General features: G+C 39.3%; 1 protein-coding gene and 1 long non-coding RNA gene across 14 annotated transcripts in view; both read left to right on the forward strand.

The window, feature by feature from the left end:
* nbeab (neurobeachin b) overlaps positions 1-15,017 on the forward strand; it is a 279,115-nt gene extending 264,098 nt beyond the window's left edge. For 5 of the 12 annotated variants that reach the window (XM_089121103.1, XM_089121108.1, XM_089121107.1 and 2 more), the window contains 10 exons: positions 21-110; positions 1,760-1,952; positions 2,934-3,005; positions 3,780-3,935; positions 5,612-5,782; positions 10,459-10,560; positions 10,653-10,849; positions 12,929-13,080; positions 13,157-13,240; positions 13,688-15,017. In XM_089121103.1, the coding sequence (XP_088977229.1) occupies positions 21-110; positions 1,760-1,952; positions 2,934-3,005; positions 3,780-3,935; positions 5,612-5,782; positions 10,459-10,560; positions 10,653-10,849; positions 12,929-13,080; positions 13,157-13,240; positions 13,688-13,724 (1,254 nt within the window). In that variant the 3' untranslated portion in view covers positions 13,725-15,017. Of the gene's footprint in view, positions 1-20; positions 111-1,759; positions 1,953-2,933; positions 3,006-3,779; positions 3,936-5,611; positions 5,783-10,458; positions 10,561-10,652; positions 10,850-12,928; positions 13,081-13,156 lie in introns of all 12 variants that reach the window. The other 7 variants (XM_089121110.1, XM_089121106.1, XM_039671207.2 and 4 more) reach the window with 3 other exon arrangements.
* Positions 15,018-16,184: 1,167 nt separating this feature from the next.
* LOC148973340 (uncharacterized) lies at positions 16,185-18,174 on the forward strand. Of its 2 annotated transcripts, none has more exons than XR_016146761.1 (4): positions 16,185-16,632; positions 17,215-17,286; positions 17,419-17,492; positions 17,574-18,174. It is a non-coding gene; the product is annotated as an uncharacterized LOC148973340 (long non-coding RNA). The 2 variants fall into 2 exon arrangements; XR_016146762.1 differs by having other exon boundaries at positions 16,186-16,632; positions 17,220-17,286.
* Positions 18,175-18,230: the final 56 nt, after the last annotated feature.

Genomic DNA, 18,230 nt, shown 5'->3' on the forward strand with positions numbered 1-18,230 from the left:
TTCTCTCTCTTTTGCTGCAGGCCACCGAGGCTCAGATCCAAAGTGTTGGACAGACGCCATCTCAGTTGCTCATCGAGCCACATCCTCCCCGTAGCTCCGCCATGCACCTGGTGAGAACAGCGTGTGTATGTGTGTGTGTGTGATAAAATCAGTGTGTGCGTGTTTGTTGTGTTTTTTTCTCCTGCCCGGCAGTAGGGAAGTTATTATATGGAACAAGGGCAGTGACGCCTGACCTTCGGACCGCTCCCCAACACAGCAGTCTCACTTCCATATGCCCACAACTTCTGCAGTCATGGTGTAGCTCAGAACAATCTGCTGTTGTGTGATCAGTCACTAATTATTGCGATAATACTAGTTTAACTACATTTAAAATTGTATTCTTTTAACGACATGGTTTTTAATATAATGTATTTTCCCAGTCTACTTTTTTGAGGGACAAAACACTTTTACATCAGAACGGTTTGCTCCAGCGCAAACTACTGCCATGTTTTACTAAAAACACACAGTGAAAAATAAGCACTGAAAATGTGTGGACAGGGTTATTTTTGCGGCTGACCTTATTGCATATGATATGCATTTGTTGGAGTTACCTTCTCAAATGGACATTTATGAGAGGAGAGTATTGAAATGAATCACGCAAGGTGATTTACTAAGGTTTGCGCTAGTCAATTTACTGGTATTTGCGTCATTAAAGACAAAAAAAAAAAAAAAAAAGCAGATTTAAACCAACTTAAACCAGATGCTAATTTAGATGTAGATTGTGTTGCTCATTATGGAAATGATCCCGCTGTGTTTGTGTTCTTTAATTTAAGTGGTGTTTCAGTGGTGCAAGAGCATTTCTGTCAATTTTTTTTCTTTGAAACTGTAGACTGTAACCAATTTGAAGTTTGGACCTTACGTGCACCAAAATCAAGTGCTGCTACTTCCACATCCCTAACACAAATACATGTCAAACAGACCTGGCATTCTTACAGGAGCACACAACTCCATCACAGAGGCTCGGAAGATAGTTGTGCCGGGAGAACAGTGCTCCCTACTGGCCTTTTGAGTCCTCACACCTGAATACTCATTCCTATCTCAATCAAGCATCTGTCATAACAATCACACTGAAGTTTACAAAGTGAATGTTGTAATGCTGTCAATACTAAATGTATAATTAGTGCTTGTTTATATTCCAAAGTAAATGTGTGCAGCCTAATGCTTTAAGTTTTAATCATCAATTGAGTTTGAGTAAAACCCACAAATTCCTGCAGAAAGCATATTTACTCACTGTGACGTCTATTTAAAGTGTGTGTGTGTGTGTGTGTGTGTGTGTGTGTGTGTGTGTGTGTGTGTGTGTGTGTGTGTGTGTGTGTGTGTGTGGCTATATTCTTTTATTATGTAATTAAATGTTGATCAATTTTGATCAAAAGTGACTGTAAACGCTTTTACATTGTTACTCGTTTTTTTATTTAAAATAAAAGATCACAATAAATAGATATAATAGTAAAATCGAAAAATATTAAATTTAAATTCTAAAATTATTTCACGCTGTTCCTATTTTTATTGTATTGTAATCAAATAGATACATATATGTATATTTGCCTCAGCTTTTTCCTTTAAAAGCCCTTCTCCATGACTCTCCTCCTAAACTACCACACAGTCTTTCCTCTTTGTTCCAACTCTTTTTTTGACCACTTTCCTCTTCGCTAACAACCTCTCCTCATCTATCTCTCCCTCTTTTCCATCCTTCTCTTCCTTTGCTTTCTCTGTTCAACAGTGTTTCCTTCCGCAGAGTCCGCTCATGTTTAAGGACCAGATGCAGCAGGATGTCATCATGGTGCTGAAGTTTCCCTCCAACTCTCCCGTCACTCATGTGGCCGCTAACACGCTGCCCCACCTTACCCTCCCCGCCGTCGTCACCATCACCTGCAGCCGGCTCTTCGCCGTCAACCGCTGGCACAACACAGTGGGTGAGTGCCAATCTTTGTGCATACTACAGTATATGCTGACTGACTAACCAGCTAATGGCTTAATTTCACGTAAAAAACACACTCACACCCAAACAAAAACCCAGATTAACTCCACATGTTACCACTTGGCCATGTGTGAACAACATTACCCAACTAGCCGTTCCCCCGGAGCCCCCCTCACCTGCAGGTCAGAGGTCAGGCGCTGTGGCGACTGGCTAAATTAGCCTATCACGGCCTCTCCTTTCGCCTCACACCTCCCCAGCTGTCACGGCAACACATAGTGATGTCAGGACCAAATGTGGCAACCTCGCTCTCTCACACTACTAATGGCTGCAGCTGCAGGACCAGCCCTCTCCGGACGTGTGTGTGTGTGTGGGTCCCCCAAAATAATAAGGCCACCTCGTTGAGCTCAAAATGGCGATCACTGCCTTGTAGGCCTGCCTCAGGGGTGCTATAGCTCTAGCCCGTCTGACACAGGACAGAGGGAGAAATCAATAAGCACCATGGAGAGCTGGCTGGTGGGTCTTCATAAGGCCCCAATGTCAAATGGGATTGGGTTAGGGAGTGGACTTGATTGTGACAAGTCTGGCAATGGGGTAAGAAATATATATATATATATATATATATATATATATGTGTGTGTATTTGGTAAATCCAACATTATGGTGACAAAATGTCCCCACAAAGATGGCAATAACTGAAGTTCTTGTCTTTATGTGGCCTTTTTTGTGGTCCCCATGAGGAAAACAGCTTAGAAATCATACCAAGTGATGTATTTTTGAAAATGTAAAAATGCAGAAACTTTTTGTTTAGGGGTAGGGTTAGTGTAAGGGGATAGAATATACAGATTTTACAGTATAAAAATAAAAAAAAAGCATGAAAACCCAAGTGTGTGTGTGTGTGGGCGCGTTTGAAAATAATGTGAGTGAAGGTACTGAACAGTGTGTTTTTTACTGCCTCTGCTCTGTGTGTGTGAGACAGGTCTTCGAGGAGCTCCAGGATATTCTCTAGAGCAGGCCCATCATCTCCCCATTGAGATGGACTCGCTAATTGGTGGGTTTGACTTGTTTTGTTGTTGTTGTGAAATACTTTATTCGGTCCTAACCTTAACTAAATTAAGAGATCAATTCAAACAGTAGGTTTTTTCCCTGAAAAGTGTCCCTGTGGTGCTTTAAAAAACATTGCTCTGTTTTGATGAGTATCACAACTAAATCAACACAGCAACATGGATTCAACCATACCATGAGATTGGGGTGAGACTCTCTGTTTCTCCAACCAATAGCAGATGTGTTTGGAAGACTTGTCATAAAACAGTCATTTTTGCAACATATAGTTAGTTGTATAGTGTCTGCTACCGAAAGCTTGCAGCTGACTCTTTGCCTCGCTGCTTTATCAGGCAATGACTTTATAGGCAGTGTTTGTGCACAAAGGCACTTTTGAGGCAACGTAGCTGTTTAATGTTCCACTGCAAAATAGAGAGAACTGGTGAAAACTTTTATAGTTAAATATAAAAGTGAAAAAAAAAATTAAAGGCTATAGTAATTCCTCGCTAGAAATGACATCAAAACTGGAAAACGTACACTTACACACCAACCGCAACTTTCAGATGCAATCTTCATTGTCAACTGTCACACAATGGAAAGCACAGGATTGTTGGAAGTGACAATAAATATATTTGAATGTTGAACATGATTTCTATTTAATATAAATGGTATACTTTTAAACCCTTCCATTCATCAAAGAATCCTTAAAAAAAGTTTGCAATGAATCTCTGCAATAATGGTTGTTTTGTCATCACAGGAATAAATGACTAAACTTCTATTCCAGCAAACAACTCTGGAACAAACAAGCGGCAAATCACTGACCTGGTTGACCAGAGCATTCAGATCAACACTCAATGTTTTGTGGTGACGGCAGATAACCGCTACATCCTGGTGTGTGGTTTCTGGGACAAGAGTTTCCGTGTTTACTCGTCAGACACAGGTAAGAGGACATTAAGGTAATTGTTCACTCAATATGTAACTCTGTCATCATTTGCTCACTTTAAATAAAAGTATCCTGAAAGTAGTCCATAGTTTGTACTGTATGTTATACTTCGGAAGCCATATGCTATCTTTGTGTGAAACTTAAGTCGTTATTTACCGTTTATCTCCCCCTTCAGAAGCCTGTTAATTCTCTTCAACCGGATCGAGTCAGATTAATCATTTTGTAGATCAGTTATGTGAACTGAATCAACTGATTCATTAAAAAGATCAGAAAATAATGATTTGTTTACAGATACAAAGCTCTGTCATGAAACTCTAGATGGTGCTGGCTGATAGGTCAGTAACTCAATCTGTTTGCAATCACATCATTCTTTATAGGGCACAGCTGATTGGTTCCTGCTGTATCAGTAGCCAATGAGCTCGCTGCTCAACCTTTGTCAGCATTTACGGTAACACTTTACAATACGGGTGCACTAATATGCAGTAATTAATGCTTAACTAATGCACAGATAATCATGAGTTAATGTATAACTCATGGATAACTAAACCATTAAGTAATGCATGAATTGCTATTAATTCAATGTGTCATTGTGTATTAATTCCTTAAAAACATATTTTATTAACTAATAGTGTAAATTAATGTGTTAATTGCCACAATTAGTCAAAGCTATGCACTTCAACTTCCAGTTGTCTGCTTTAATGAATCAATAGCTAATGATTTGTAAAGGTATCATTATGATATGACTTTACTTGTTGGGGCACATCATTATTAACTAGTCATTTAGTAGTAATTCGCACATGAATTTGCAGTAACAATGAAGTAATTAATCATGTATTAATGCATATTAGTGTACCTGTCATTATCTAGAAGTTGAAATACAAGGCTTTGGCTCATTCTGGTAATTAGCATATTATTAGTTAAAAAAAATAGTTATTATGGAATGAATCCACAATTACATATTTAATTAATAACAATTCATGTATGAACTAATACATTAACCTTACATACTCTTAATTAGTTCCTAATGTGGTAATGATTAATGAATAGCTTAAATAATCATTAGTTACACATTAATTCAGTACTATCTGTGCATTAGTTAAGCATGAATTAATGCTTATTAGTGCACCCGTATTGTAAAGTATTAACGCATTGCTATAGGAGTGCAGTGCTTTCAGAAACCCTCCTCCTTCCCTAGCTCCACCTAGATCTGCAAAGGGTAATTCATGTACACTATATTGTGCAGCAGCAGCGTGTCTTACTCCGAGTGTTGTCTATCTCCGAGTGGTGTTCTTTGCTCAGTTTTTAACAAAAAGGAAATGTCCAAATCACTTAAAACAGACGCGATAGCTGATTCAAACGAGTGATGTTCGTCCATCTTTGTAATGAAGGCCACAAAATCGGCTTCAAAATCCCAGCACTGTCGTCATTGTGTAAAGCCCACCCCAACGTTTTCTCATTGGTGCCGCGATTTCGACGGATTGGAAATGGGCTTGAATGAGCTCTTTGCCAGACTAACTTTCAGAGCAAATCTAAATTTGCCGGACGTTGTCTGGGTTTTCCCAGGCTACATAACAGTCTTCATTCACTTTTATTACATTGAAATGAGTGGACAGTATGTGTAATGGTCTGACTGATATATTTGTGCTTTGAATTGTCTGTGTGTTTGTTTGCAGGCAAGCTCACTCAGATAGTGTTCGGTCACTGGGACGTGGTCACATGTCTGGCTCGCTCCGAGTCTTACATCGGAGGCGACTGCTACATTGTGTCGGGATCCAGAGACGCCACTCTGCTGCTCTGGTACTGGAGTGGGCGGCACCATATCATAGGAGACAACCCTAACAACAGTGAGTAACAACTGAACCTAAGCACAATTACATCAATATTAAGCAATACTACATTATACAATCATCCAACAAGAGACATAAATATTAGATGATACATTAATTATGGATTAGATTATAAAAGCTCATATTCTGGCCAATATATTAGTACTATTTAGTTATTTTGTTCATTTTCATTTTAATCACTGTAGTAACAAAAGCTATAATTGCATCACTAATGAATACATTACAGCTCATAATTGTTCCAGGTTTCCTCGCTACTAAAACTGAAACCAGAAAGCTTTTTTTTTTTTTTTGTAACAAAGTGCAAACACGTTAACAAGAAAACAAGTCTGCACGTCTGAGCTTGTTTTTGTATGTGTTTTGCAAGAAATCTGTGCATTTGCACCATTGGTTTGCATTAGATATATGTCATGAGCTGTGGTTTAAGCAGAACTTGTCCTCTAATTAACTTCAGTGATGCTCAGACAGTTAATTAAGGATTTCGGCTCCACTGCCTCCAATTAGCGAGGTACAGCCTCGCTCCTGTTTTCAGTGCAGAGGAAACAAAAGTCCCATGATATTCACACACAACTGCTCACTGTGTGCCCTCACAAAGGCGACTAATGGTCTGTGTGCTTAAAACTGGTGGGAATTATGAACAAAGAGCTATTTATATATTTAATGAGGAATAAACCTAACAATGGTAACTTTATCAAGCCCACGGTACACAATCTGGCATTATTATGTCATATGCAAAATGATAATGTGATTACAGAGTCATTTCTGAGTAATAGTGAACACTATTTGTGTGTACTTATTTTTAACAGCTTAATAATAACTAATAATAATAATTGGTATTAATGTCATTATTAATATTTACATTTCATTACACGTAAAAAAAATCTAGTTCAAAATGGTGTTTGTAGAGCAGTGATTTTTAAAATGCATCTAATGGATGAGTGTTTTGAGCTTGTCCTCTAGGAAATGAGCAGTGCCCTCTAGTGGTGAATTTTTTGATTCTCTGCATTTGTAAGCTACAGTGTTTGTAGAAGGACCTGAGGCAAAATTTCTACATTTTTTTTTTTTTTTAATTCTCATTATACATTTCAGACTTATAGGTTGTTAAGACGATATCAGTGTAGCATGAAGTAAAGAAAAACAAACTCTCATCAGTGTTTTTGTGTCAATGATAAGTTCAGCTGTGCCTCATCAAGCATCTCCACACTTTTTTTTTTTCATCTGTTTCTTAGTCGGGACAGGAACTTCCATGAATATTCAGCAGATATTCGAGTACCAGCCCCCACGGCACTCCGACATGGTGTAGAAATTGATTTCACAGTTGCCCGTGAAAGCCGAAGTGTGTGTTAAATGTGCAATGATTAAAATCCCGTCCGGCTCAATCAAGGCCCCGGTACTTCACGACCCCAGCAGCCGCTCTCCAATTTACACCTCTTAATTGTGTTGCTGTACTGCTGGGGTTTAGCGCGAGGGTTTCGAAGGGCCCGGGTGCAGATTGATTAAATCTTTTGTGGTGAAGGTGATCTGGGGTCTCCCGAGGGATCTAGTCCTGACTGGCGTTCCCATCCAGATCACTGACATCTGCCAGACGGGCCCCTGTGGAGAACTCGGCGAACTCCGAGTAACCTTTGATTGTTCGCCAACTTTAATAAAACATCTGCATTTGGATCGGCCATTCTATTGATTCCTGGGTTCATTTAACGGTCTTCTACATGCTAAGCAGTGGCATGAGTCTTAATTAAGTGGAAGGTAATGAACTTAGTGTTAATTAAAAATTGAAAAGATCTCAGGCATTTAATGGGATGAACATGTAGCCGTGAGTTCTCCCTGTGCAATATTATTAGCTTTGTTTTAGAAATCCCTTTGCCTGCACATTATACAATACATCAATGAGACCTTACTATGTGGCCAATTAAAGTCAAGATTTTATCATCAGAGAAGAACTTTATCATTTATTAAAGAAATGATCATAGACTGTACATTGTTCCAAAAACATGCTCTGTCTTCTGGCGAGAATTGAAACTTTGCATTCACTTGCAAAACCTTTTATGCTATTTGCGAGCAAACTCAAAATTTCTCTGTGGAACGCAAAGTTTCTAAGGGGGAACACAAAACATTTGCGAGAGAACGCAAAAGTAGTGACAAATAATTTTTCCTTTATCTAATTTTTCTTCCCACCGCTGTGTCCTTTTTTGGGCTCCGTATTAAAGGGATAGTTTACTTTGTATTTAATTTTTGATATGTTTTATCTTACCTCAAGGGCATCCAAGATGTAGGTGTCTTTGTTTCCACAGTATTTTCAATTTTGATATTTTTAGGTCAAACCGTTCTTGTCTGTCAGTCATATAATGGAGGTATATGGGGTCCACCTCAAAGAGCATACACAGAAAAGTCCAAGTTAAACATGATTTAATGACTCATAAATGTAAGAACACATTGATGGCCTAAGACACGAAACGAACGGTTTGTGTGAGAAAACGAACAGTTTATATCGTTTTTACCTCTTATAACCACAGCCAAGTCCAAGTGGTCTGAAGGCACAGGCGCTTCGTTCTGCGCAAGCGCCCGAAGTGATCTCTTGTGCGGTTGCGAAAAAAAAAAAAAATAAAAAATCAGCCTTGTCTTTGATATATCGAAATTGTCTTCTGTTGCAATTTCTTGTATATCTGAATATGTTTAGATCTTCACAGTGAAGGGTAACGGCCATCAATGTGTACTTATATTTACGAGTAATTAAATCAGGTTTAATTTGGACTCTGTGCATGCTCTTTGAGGTGGTGACCATAGACCTCAAACTGACAGACAAGAACGGTTTGACCTAAAAATATCAAAAATGAAAACACTGTGGAAACAAAGACACCTACATCTTGGATACCCTTGAGGTAAGCTAAAACATATCAAAAAATAATTTCAAAGTGAACTATCCCTTTGAACTGATCAAAAGTGGCAGTAAAGACATTTAAAATGTTAAGATTGATGAAAGAATCCTAAAAAAAAAAAGGTAGAGTTTGGGTTTATTCATCACTCAATGCTATTGAATAATATTTTTGACTTATAATCTAGTATGTTTTAAGCAACAAAAAGGCTGCTAAAGCACCACACAAGTTGTAGATAATAGCAAAACATCTATTATTTGGAACTTTTGTGGTGCATTCACAGCCTTTTTGATGCTTGAGAGTTTAATTTCCCATTCAGTGTAATAGCAAGGAGATGTAGCCTATGCATTTCTATTTCTCCTTTTGTGTGCCAAAGAAGGGAGTCGAATGTGTTTTGGATTACATATTGTGCACACAATGAAGTAAATGATGACAGAATTTTGGATGATCTAATCCTTTAAACCATTGAAACACGCACACCTTCTCCAAAAGCAATGTTTAATCCGTCCGGAAACATAATGTTGATCCCCCCGGCTAATAATTACTGTTTTGCTTCCTCACTGCACAAATCAAGCTAATTACACCACTGGCCCCAGTTTCCTTATGGTTGAATTGCTTCTCTAACTCACTGCAGTGTGTACAAATATAAGTGTGTGTTCAAGCATGATGGGTACAGACCCAAGAGGGCGAGCACTTTAATGATTCTACCTGTTATTTCTCAAATGAACTGGAAATCGAGGCAGTGGATCTTATAACAAGGAAAATGTAGATGTGATAGGTACAGTATGAGGATTTATTCCACACAGTTTATATCACATCTTGGCAGAATTTAAATTAGTTTTTCCACTTTTTCCAAAATGAGCCCTTTCGTGGCAGCTGGCCAGCCGGTGCTGACGTACCACAGGTGTCTTTAAATGACCTCATATCACCTCTTCCCTCCCCCTCATCCATCATTTGACAATGTATGGGGTCCAGTGGCTGTTGGGCCACTGCTGGTGATCATTTGGGGGGTGCCTCCTTAAGCAGATGTTCTCTAGGGCACCTGACCTGCTCTATTGTGGTTTCCATTGGTTATATCGTGTTTGTGGACTTGTGTAGTGTTGTGACTTGTCGTAGTATGTATGTATGTATTACTTTTTAATTATTTTTTTATTATTTCTAAATCTTAATTCTTAAATTCTTAAGAATTCTTAAATTCTTAATTCTTAAATTCTTATTTTTAATTAAAAATCCTAAAAGTATAAGAAAACTACTAAAAATGTTTTCTATTTTATTATTATTTTTTTATTATTCATTTTATTTATGTAGAACAGGGACAGTGTACATTAATCAACATTCATGAATGTAAATGCACCCAAATTAGCTTGAAGGCTAGTTTTCATCAGTAGTCCTTTTGCCAGATGTTATCAGGACTAAAACTAGAGGCCTATGAATAATATATTTATAATTCAGTTTATTTTTGTAATATATTATTATTACTGCTATTATTATTTATTTGTAACTATCATTTACATTTTATATTTCAAAATCCCAAAGGAGACAAAATCTCCTCACCTGTAGGACACCCGTTTTTGTCTATTTATATTTTTCATGTATTTACTTTAAATTTTATATTTCAAAATCCTAAAACTGTGTGTGTTAATTGTAACCCGTGGTCTTTGACTCGTGAATCTGCTACATGCGCCAACTCTATTAGTGTTGATGTTGTTATATTTTAGTTTACTGCTGTGTGTTATATGTCTTGAGCTAATATTTTTCATCTTCATTTGAATTATAATGTGTGTTTCCTGTGCTTATTCGCAGGTGATTACCCAGCTCCCCGTGCGGTTCTGACCGGTCATGACTATGAGGTGGTGTGTGTGTCAGTGTGTGCTGAGCTGGGAATTGTAATTAGTGGAGCAAAGGGTGAGTGAGAAGAGCATTGTGGGATATGAAATAATATGAGGCGGTGTGTAATGCCACAAGAGCGTCACTCATCAGACATGTGTGTTTGTCAGAGGGGCCGTGTCTGGTCCACACCATCACTGGGGACCTTCTGAGGGCTCTGGAGGGCCCTGATAGCTGTGTGCTTCCCCGCCTGATCTCCGTGTCCAGTGAGGGCCACTGCATCATCTACTACGACAGGGGACAGTTCTGCAACTTCAGCATCAACGGCAAACTGCTGGCCCAGATGGAGATCAACGACTCCACACGTGTATGTTCTTATCTCTTTGCTTTATCATACACATGGGGGTCTGGTTGCATTGATACTAAACATGACAGTGTAAAAAGAACCGTTTAGATTTCTAAAGAGGTGTATTTTTACTGACTGCCGAAAGCTACTAGCCTGACTTCATCATACTCGTATTCTAGTCAGAATGTGAGTCTGATACTGCTCCATACACTGTCCGAAAAAAAGGTACAAAAGCTGTCACTGGGGCGGTACCTTTTCAAAAAGGTACACTTTTGTACCTAAAGGGTGCATATTGGTACCATAATTGTACAAATATGTACCATGAAGGTATGCACCAATATGCCTTTAGGTACAAAAGTGTACCTTTTGAAAAGGTACCGCCCCAGTGACAGCTTTCGTACCTTTTTTTCTGAGAGTGTAGGGCTTTGATTTAGAGGCGTGTCTTAACCGAACCAGGTAAAAAACAACACTCTGCACTCAATTGGATAGACCTACAACCAGAGCCAGAGCAACTTTTGCCGAATCCTGTAGGAAGGATAGCAAACACATCTTTCCAATCAACAAATAGCACAGAATAATGGAGCAGACAGTCCATCGGGCGGCCAGGGTGGAGCAGACAGTCCATCGAGCAGCAAGGGCGGAGTCGGTCCATCAGGCGGAAACAGTCCATCGGGTGGCCAGGTAGCTGAGGTAGCCAACAGGGAGGCATGTGCGGCCCAGACACACATTATAGCGGCAATGTAGAGGGAGAGGGTAACCTCTTCGACTGTGACCTGATGAACAGGCCACTCAGAGATGGTCTCCAAGATGACAGCGGGCTGTTCGGGGACGGCCTTCAGGACGACAGCGGGCTGTTCGGGGACAGCCTTCGGGACAACAACGGGCTGCTCGGGGACAGCCTCAGGAACGACAGTGGGCTGCTCAGTGACGGCCTCCGGAACCACAGTGGGCTGTTTGGGGACGGCCTTCTGGACAACAACGGGCTGCTCGGGGACAGCCTTCGGAACCACAGTGGGCTGCTCGGGGACGACCTCCGGAACCACAGTGGGCTGCTCAGGGATGGCCTCCAGGACGACAGTGGGCTGTTCGGGGACGGGCTCCAGGACGACAGCGGGCTGCTCGGGGATGGCCTCCAGGACGACAGCGGGCTGCTCGGGGATGGCCTCCAGGACGACAGTGGCCTGTTCGGGGACGGCCTCCAGGACGACAGCGGGCTGCTCGGGGATGGCCTCCAGGACGACAGCGGGCTGCTCGGGGATGGCCTCCAGGACGACAGTGTGTTCGGGGATGGCCTCCAGGACGACAGCGGGCTGCTCGGGGATGGCCTCCAGGACGACAGTGGGCTGTTCGGGGATGGCCTCCAGGACGACAGCGGGCTGCGGGCAATGGCCTCAGGGTCTTTAGCGAGAAGCCATGGCAAAATAATGTTTTAGGAGGGCCTGGACTTCTGGATCTATTCATGATTAAGTCCTTCTGTCACGATGCGCACAAAGGTTAGATCCAAGTGCAGTGGTTTTATTGGGGTAATCCAAAATTGTAATCAGCCAGGCAAAGGATCAAAATCCCTAAAACACAGTCCAAAAACAAGAAACAAAACATGACAAGGACTCCGATGTGCGAATGACATTACACAAGGACTAACAGGGCATATATACACACAGATACTAACAAGGGGATGGGAAACAGGTGTGTGCAATAATCACTGAGTGACAAAACAGGATGATGGGAAATGTAGTCTGAGTGAAGGATACCTTGGTGGAGGAGGACCTCTGGTGGATACCCAGGGAAACACAAACCAGACACTGTGACAGAAAGTGACGTCAATGCATTCTTTCTATGGCACAGCCCCAGTGGTCTAGTAATGCCATATGACAGAAATCGCATTACCGTTTGTTGAGGAAAAAGATTAATTCTAAGAGTGAATTCTGGTCAATTGAACTTCTTTTCAACATAAGATTGAATCAGAAGACAAAAACGCATTTTGGAAGAAGATTGATGATGTATTGACTCGTTATATAAATTGTTGTATTTTAACAAAAAAAAAAGTTACATAGTGTACCTTAAATGAGCTATATTTGATATGTGATTTCACACACTCAGGCTGTCCTCCTGAGCAGTGATGGGCAGAATCTAGTGACTGGAGGAGATAACGGGGTGGTGGAGGTGTGGCAGGCCTGTGACTTCAAGCAGCTGTACGTCTACCCTGGCTGTGACGCCGGCATTCGAGCCATGGACCTGTCACATGATCAGAGGTACACTTTTACTACACAGAGATGTACAGCAAACCCTAAACTGCTTCAAACCTGACGTCGTCTCTTGTGTTTCCAGGACTCTGATCACGGGCATGGCATCTGGTAGCATCGTGGCTTTCAACATTGATTTTAATCGCTGGCACTTTGAGCATCAGAACAGGTACTGAGAGAAATCAGCCAATGACGAGCAGCTGTAGCCTCGCACGGTAAAGTGTCATTGCGAGAGGCGACGTAGCAACAGAAAACCAAGAAAACATATGGAAATGAAAGAAGTAACACAAGGCTAGTTGGAGAAATCACAGCAGTTTAAGGGATCTCAGCTGCTTGAGCAGATGTACACATGTCTAAAACACGCACAGCAGTGATTAATAGATGATTATTTCTAAATGAATCAAGAGAGCACAGATGGAGGCCAGCAGTTTTTTCATCTCAAATTATTTTATCTAAATGTCATCAGAGCCAACAATAGTCTTGTTGAAAACAGCCTCTTTACTCACAGTCGCGTCATTTGAACTGACAGTAACACTTTGCATAGAGAACCAATAACAATATTTTTATGAGGTTTATTTTCTTCTGGCTTCCAGCATATTTCAATTTCTTTCTACAGGCCCACGGGAAAGAAAAGCTACATGAACAATGCATAATGAAATGTCCTCTCTCTGATGCTGAGCTCATGTGTGTAAATGCTATTCTATTTCTTTTAAACTTGTCTCTGAGGCTGCTTTCCAAACTATTCTGCAATTGAATTATGTTTGTCCTGTGTTCATGCATTTGACATCGACAAATGCTTTTTGATATGATTACAAAGAGAAAAAAAGAGAGGGAGAAGCTCGTTTTAATGTGACGTCCTGTAATGTTCGTTCAGCCATTCTCCTCATGTGTGGATGAATGGTTTGTCTGTTGTGGATGTATTTAATTTCAAATTGTGCACCAGATTGCATCTGGAGTTCCCAATGGATGCTGCATTAAAGACATTGTTTTGGTATCATGTGCAGTCCATGAATACTCAATGTTTCACGCACTAAATGAGGGTCGAAGCTGATGGTGCTGGAATAGATCAACTGGGCAAATATCATTGTAATTATTGTGCAATTTTGCCATTTAAAATTATATATATGGTTTTACACATGTGAAAAGAAAACAGTGAGGTTTTAAACCCAGTATTTGCACTTTTAACTGATTTTTTTTTATTTCTATTTGAGCTGTATTTTCACATTCAAATACACCAAGTACATCTAAGAAAATATCAGTTATTAAACTTGAATTTTTTTTTTTCTGAAGATGTCAACGTTTATTTGATGAAGAGGGTATGCTAAACATCATTTGTTATATTATTTGATTGTCTTAAATCGTCTACTGTCATCAAGATCTTTCAGAATTGCACTCGTTAACAGAAAATAACATTGTAAACTCACTGCGGTAAGCAATACATTATGTACAATGTATGTGCATCTTTAACTATATTGCATAATGTAAATCAAGTCTATTACTCAGAGTTTGTGGATAAAAAAAACGAAACTATTTTTAATTGTTTTAGTGCAAATATGTGAAATATTCTGCTGTAAGACTAAGCATTGAGTTCTTTTTGCCAAGCCACACAACAAATATGGTGCCAGATAGTTAACATTTTATTTACAAGAATAGCAATTTAGATTTGATATACTGAGCAATGATTATTTTTAAAACCTTAAAAATGAGTTTATCTTAATGTCATTTTTATGTTGAAATGCCTCAGATTTCAAATGATTTATTTGATGTGAACAGTTTCCATCAGGAACATTGGCGTTGCAAGTAATGGTGCCTGCTAATTCAGCAGATATGTTTAAGTTAGTTTCTTTTTAGTTCAAACTGTTCAGTATGTCCTAGTGAATCATTGTGATGAAATGTATTCATCTTGTAGCCTTCTTTTTATTTATAATAAAAGATGATCAAATGTACTGCATTGAGTGCTGTTTCCTTCTATTAGTGCATAAATGGCGCTAGTGTGCTGCATGTGTAGTTTTCAATCATTTAAAGGCAGGGTTGGCAATTTATGAGAGGCAAACCATAGCAAGCTAAATTTAGAGATAAGATTCCACCCCTTCAGAGCGTCTCCAAAACCACGCCTTCTCCAAAACCCATGAACATGTACAGCAGAGTCTGCAAAGCATCACAAGACGAGAGATGACGTTAAACTACCTCATGTCTCAAAGCACACAACATTACAATAATAATGAACATAAACCATTTAAAGAGCACACACCTGTACTTCCTGACTGCTGCAGATTCTTTTCGTTGTTAATAGTTTAGCCATAGAAACATAGTTACGAGACCAAGGACTCAGAGTAGAACGTCACGGGTTGTCATCTCGTAATTACGGTACTACATCGTGTGAACACAGCATAAGCTCATTGTTTTGGTTCAGGAGGAACTGTAAAAGGCGGCTGCTGTTTGTTTGTTGCGCTCGTGATCGTCTGTCAACTCTCCATAGCCTTACTGATGTGCTGATGATGTGTGTGGAAATATTAAAAAACATACTGTAAGTTGACCGTTCATTTCATTAACGAAAAGAAGACGAAAAATATTTGTTTATAACCATTTTTTTTCTATGACTAAGGAGACGAAGACGAGACATTGTCATTCAACGATAACTGTGACTAAATCAACATGCAATATCATTGATGAAAAAATCTCAAAATTTCGACCCCCCCAAAAAACGACAGTGTTATCCCTTTCGTTTTTTTTTTTTGGCGGGTCGAAATTTTGAGTTTCTCTGATTTTCTTGAAACTCTGGATTCTGATAGAGGGCCATGAGACTTAGACCTGAGTGCAAAAATGGAGGCTCTAGACCGTTCCTGAGCTGAGATATTGCGATCCCACGTAGCATTTATCCCATTATAAACCACTATTTTTATAATGGGATAAATGCTACACGGGATGGCCATATCTCAGCTCTGGAAGGGTCTAGAGCCTCCATTTTTGCACTCAGGTTTAAGTCTCATGGCCCTCTATCAGAATCCAGAGTTTTGAGAAGATTGGAGAAACGTAATCCCCCCCCCAAAAAAAACGAAAGGGGTACCACTGTCGTTTTTTTTTTCAGGTCGAATATTTGAGTTTCGATATCTCAGCTCTGGAAGGGTCTAGAGCCTCCATTTTTGCACTCAAGTCTAAGGCTGCGTCCGAAACCGCATACTTTCCTACTATATAGTAGGGAAAAAGCAGTAGGCGAGCGAATAAGTATGTCCGAATCCTTAGTATCCATAAAGAGTAGGCGAGAATTACCAGAGTGACGTACTAATTATCGCGAGATTCGGGCATACGTATACTTATAGTACGTCCGAATATTCCTACTTTCGTACTATATAGTAGGTGAAAACAGTATTTGAAAGGAGTAGTATGTCCGAAACCTCAGTACTCATAAAAGAGTAGGCGAGAAGTTCCCGGATGATCTCCTGCTTTCGCCAAGATTTTTGAGTGTTCATCCGATGGATACTCTTCTATCCCAGGAGGCCACGGGAGAGCATTCGTCATTATCAACATCGCGGAGATCAGCGAAGCAGGGGGTTTTCAAATGTGAGTAAACAAACACGGTTCCTTGTGTTTAAATCGTATGTGTTAAACTACTATAGAGTAAACGTTTTAACTGTTGAAGGTCTAAAGGACTTAGACAGTATAGTATAGTTGTGATTTTGCTGTAAACACATGTTTTATTAGTTAGTTAAACAGGGGAGCTCCAGTAAGTAGGCTAACGTTACACGTAAGTTTCTAAAATGGATTTACATAACCATATAACGTTACATCTTAAACACGCTTATTTAAAATGTATATTTACATCTGAAATGAAAATATTGTTTAAGTATTGCAGATGAGCACATCCCAACATGAAAAATACATCTGAGTGATGTAACGTTATGTGTGCTATTATGAAGGATAATTCACTGTTGTCAACACTACTTACATTAGACAAATGTGCTGTAAATACGGTAAATAAACAAATCTATAAAGTAACTAAACATGTTATATTTAATTTGTCCTTTATTAGTGTTGATATATTAAGGAACATTTAAGTTGGATTAAAAGTGAGTTAACACATCAACCTCAGAATGTAAATTCAGTGTTGAGCTCGTAATGTGAATCTTGTCTGTATGTTACAAGGACAGAAGAACACGCGTGTGTTTATCCGGTGGAGAGGCTCATGATGCTGAATGCTGTCATCAAAGGCTTTGAGTGAGTATACTACAGAAATGGATATCAAAATCTATTCAATCTTAATTTGTAGTTTATTTAAATTATTGTAAATTCAAGTAGAGACATTACAACACTTTTCTGATTCTTGATTTCTGTGCATTTGCTGCATAGCTTTTGTGGTGGAGCAGGACCTGCAAGGAAAGATGATGGCAGCATTTGTTTTAGGGATTTTACTCAAATATAAGGTAAGGTTATTTTTAATAGATAAATCAAATGACATTGTGTTAAAATGACTGCTTTTGTATAATGTTTGTGCATTTTTGTAGGATCTGAAATGTCTGCAGACTGGTGTGAGCACTGAGGATGAGGAGCCCAGAGGTGCATCCTGGAAGTGGTGCCATGGATGAGTTCCTCCATCTCTCCACCTGGAACCGCTGTGTTGAGTCGGCATGATGTGGTGTTCAGCGGCTGTAAATACATGCAGTTTGAATAAAGCTTTGTTTCATGTGTTGTTGACTTGTATAATGCATTTGTTTATTGTGATGGTTACTTTTATTTGTTCTTTTACTCATTTATTCATTTTTATTATTGTTGTCAGTATATAAAATTTAATTATTTAATTAATGTATCCATTAATTCATCGATTGACTGATAATTGAGATGTTTCACTGCATTTATGAATATAAATGTATTCATGCATAACTGTCATATGACAAAACAAATTACATTTTGCTTGTTATATTAAATTATATTTTTAGTATATAAAAAAGTTATATAAGTATTGGTCAGCATTTAATATTATTATTTTGTTTAAGTTTTGGGGTGGGCTAACAATGCAATTCATTCTGAGGTAATATTAATTTTTAAGGAGTGATACTTACATTTTTCGAGTATAAAATCAACAGTTTTCTCCGAAAGAGATCTTCGAGCAGCTGCCCGTCTCCTTTGTGCAGACATTACAAACGCAGAGGAAAACTGTTTGT

This window comes from Pimephales promelas, chromosome 16 (genome assembly GCF_988280905.1).
Source record: "Pimephales promelas chromosome 16, fPimPro1.hap1.1, whole genome shotgun sequence".
NCBI classification, from domain to species: Eukaryota; Metazoa; Chordata; class Actinopteri; order Cypriniformes; family Leuciscidae; genus Pimephales; species Pimephales promelas.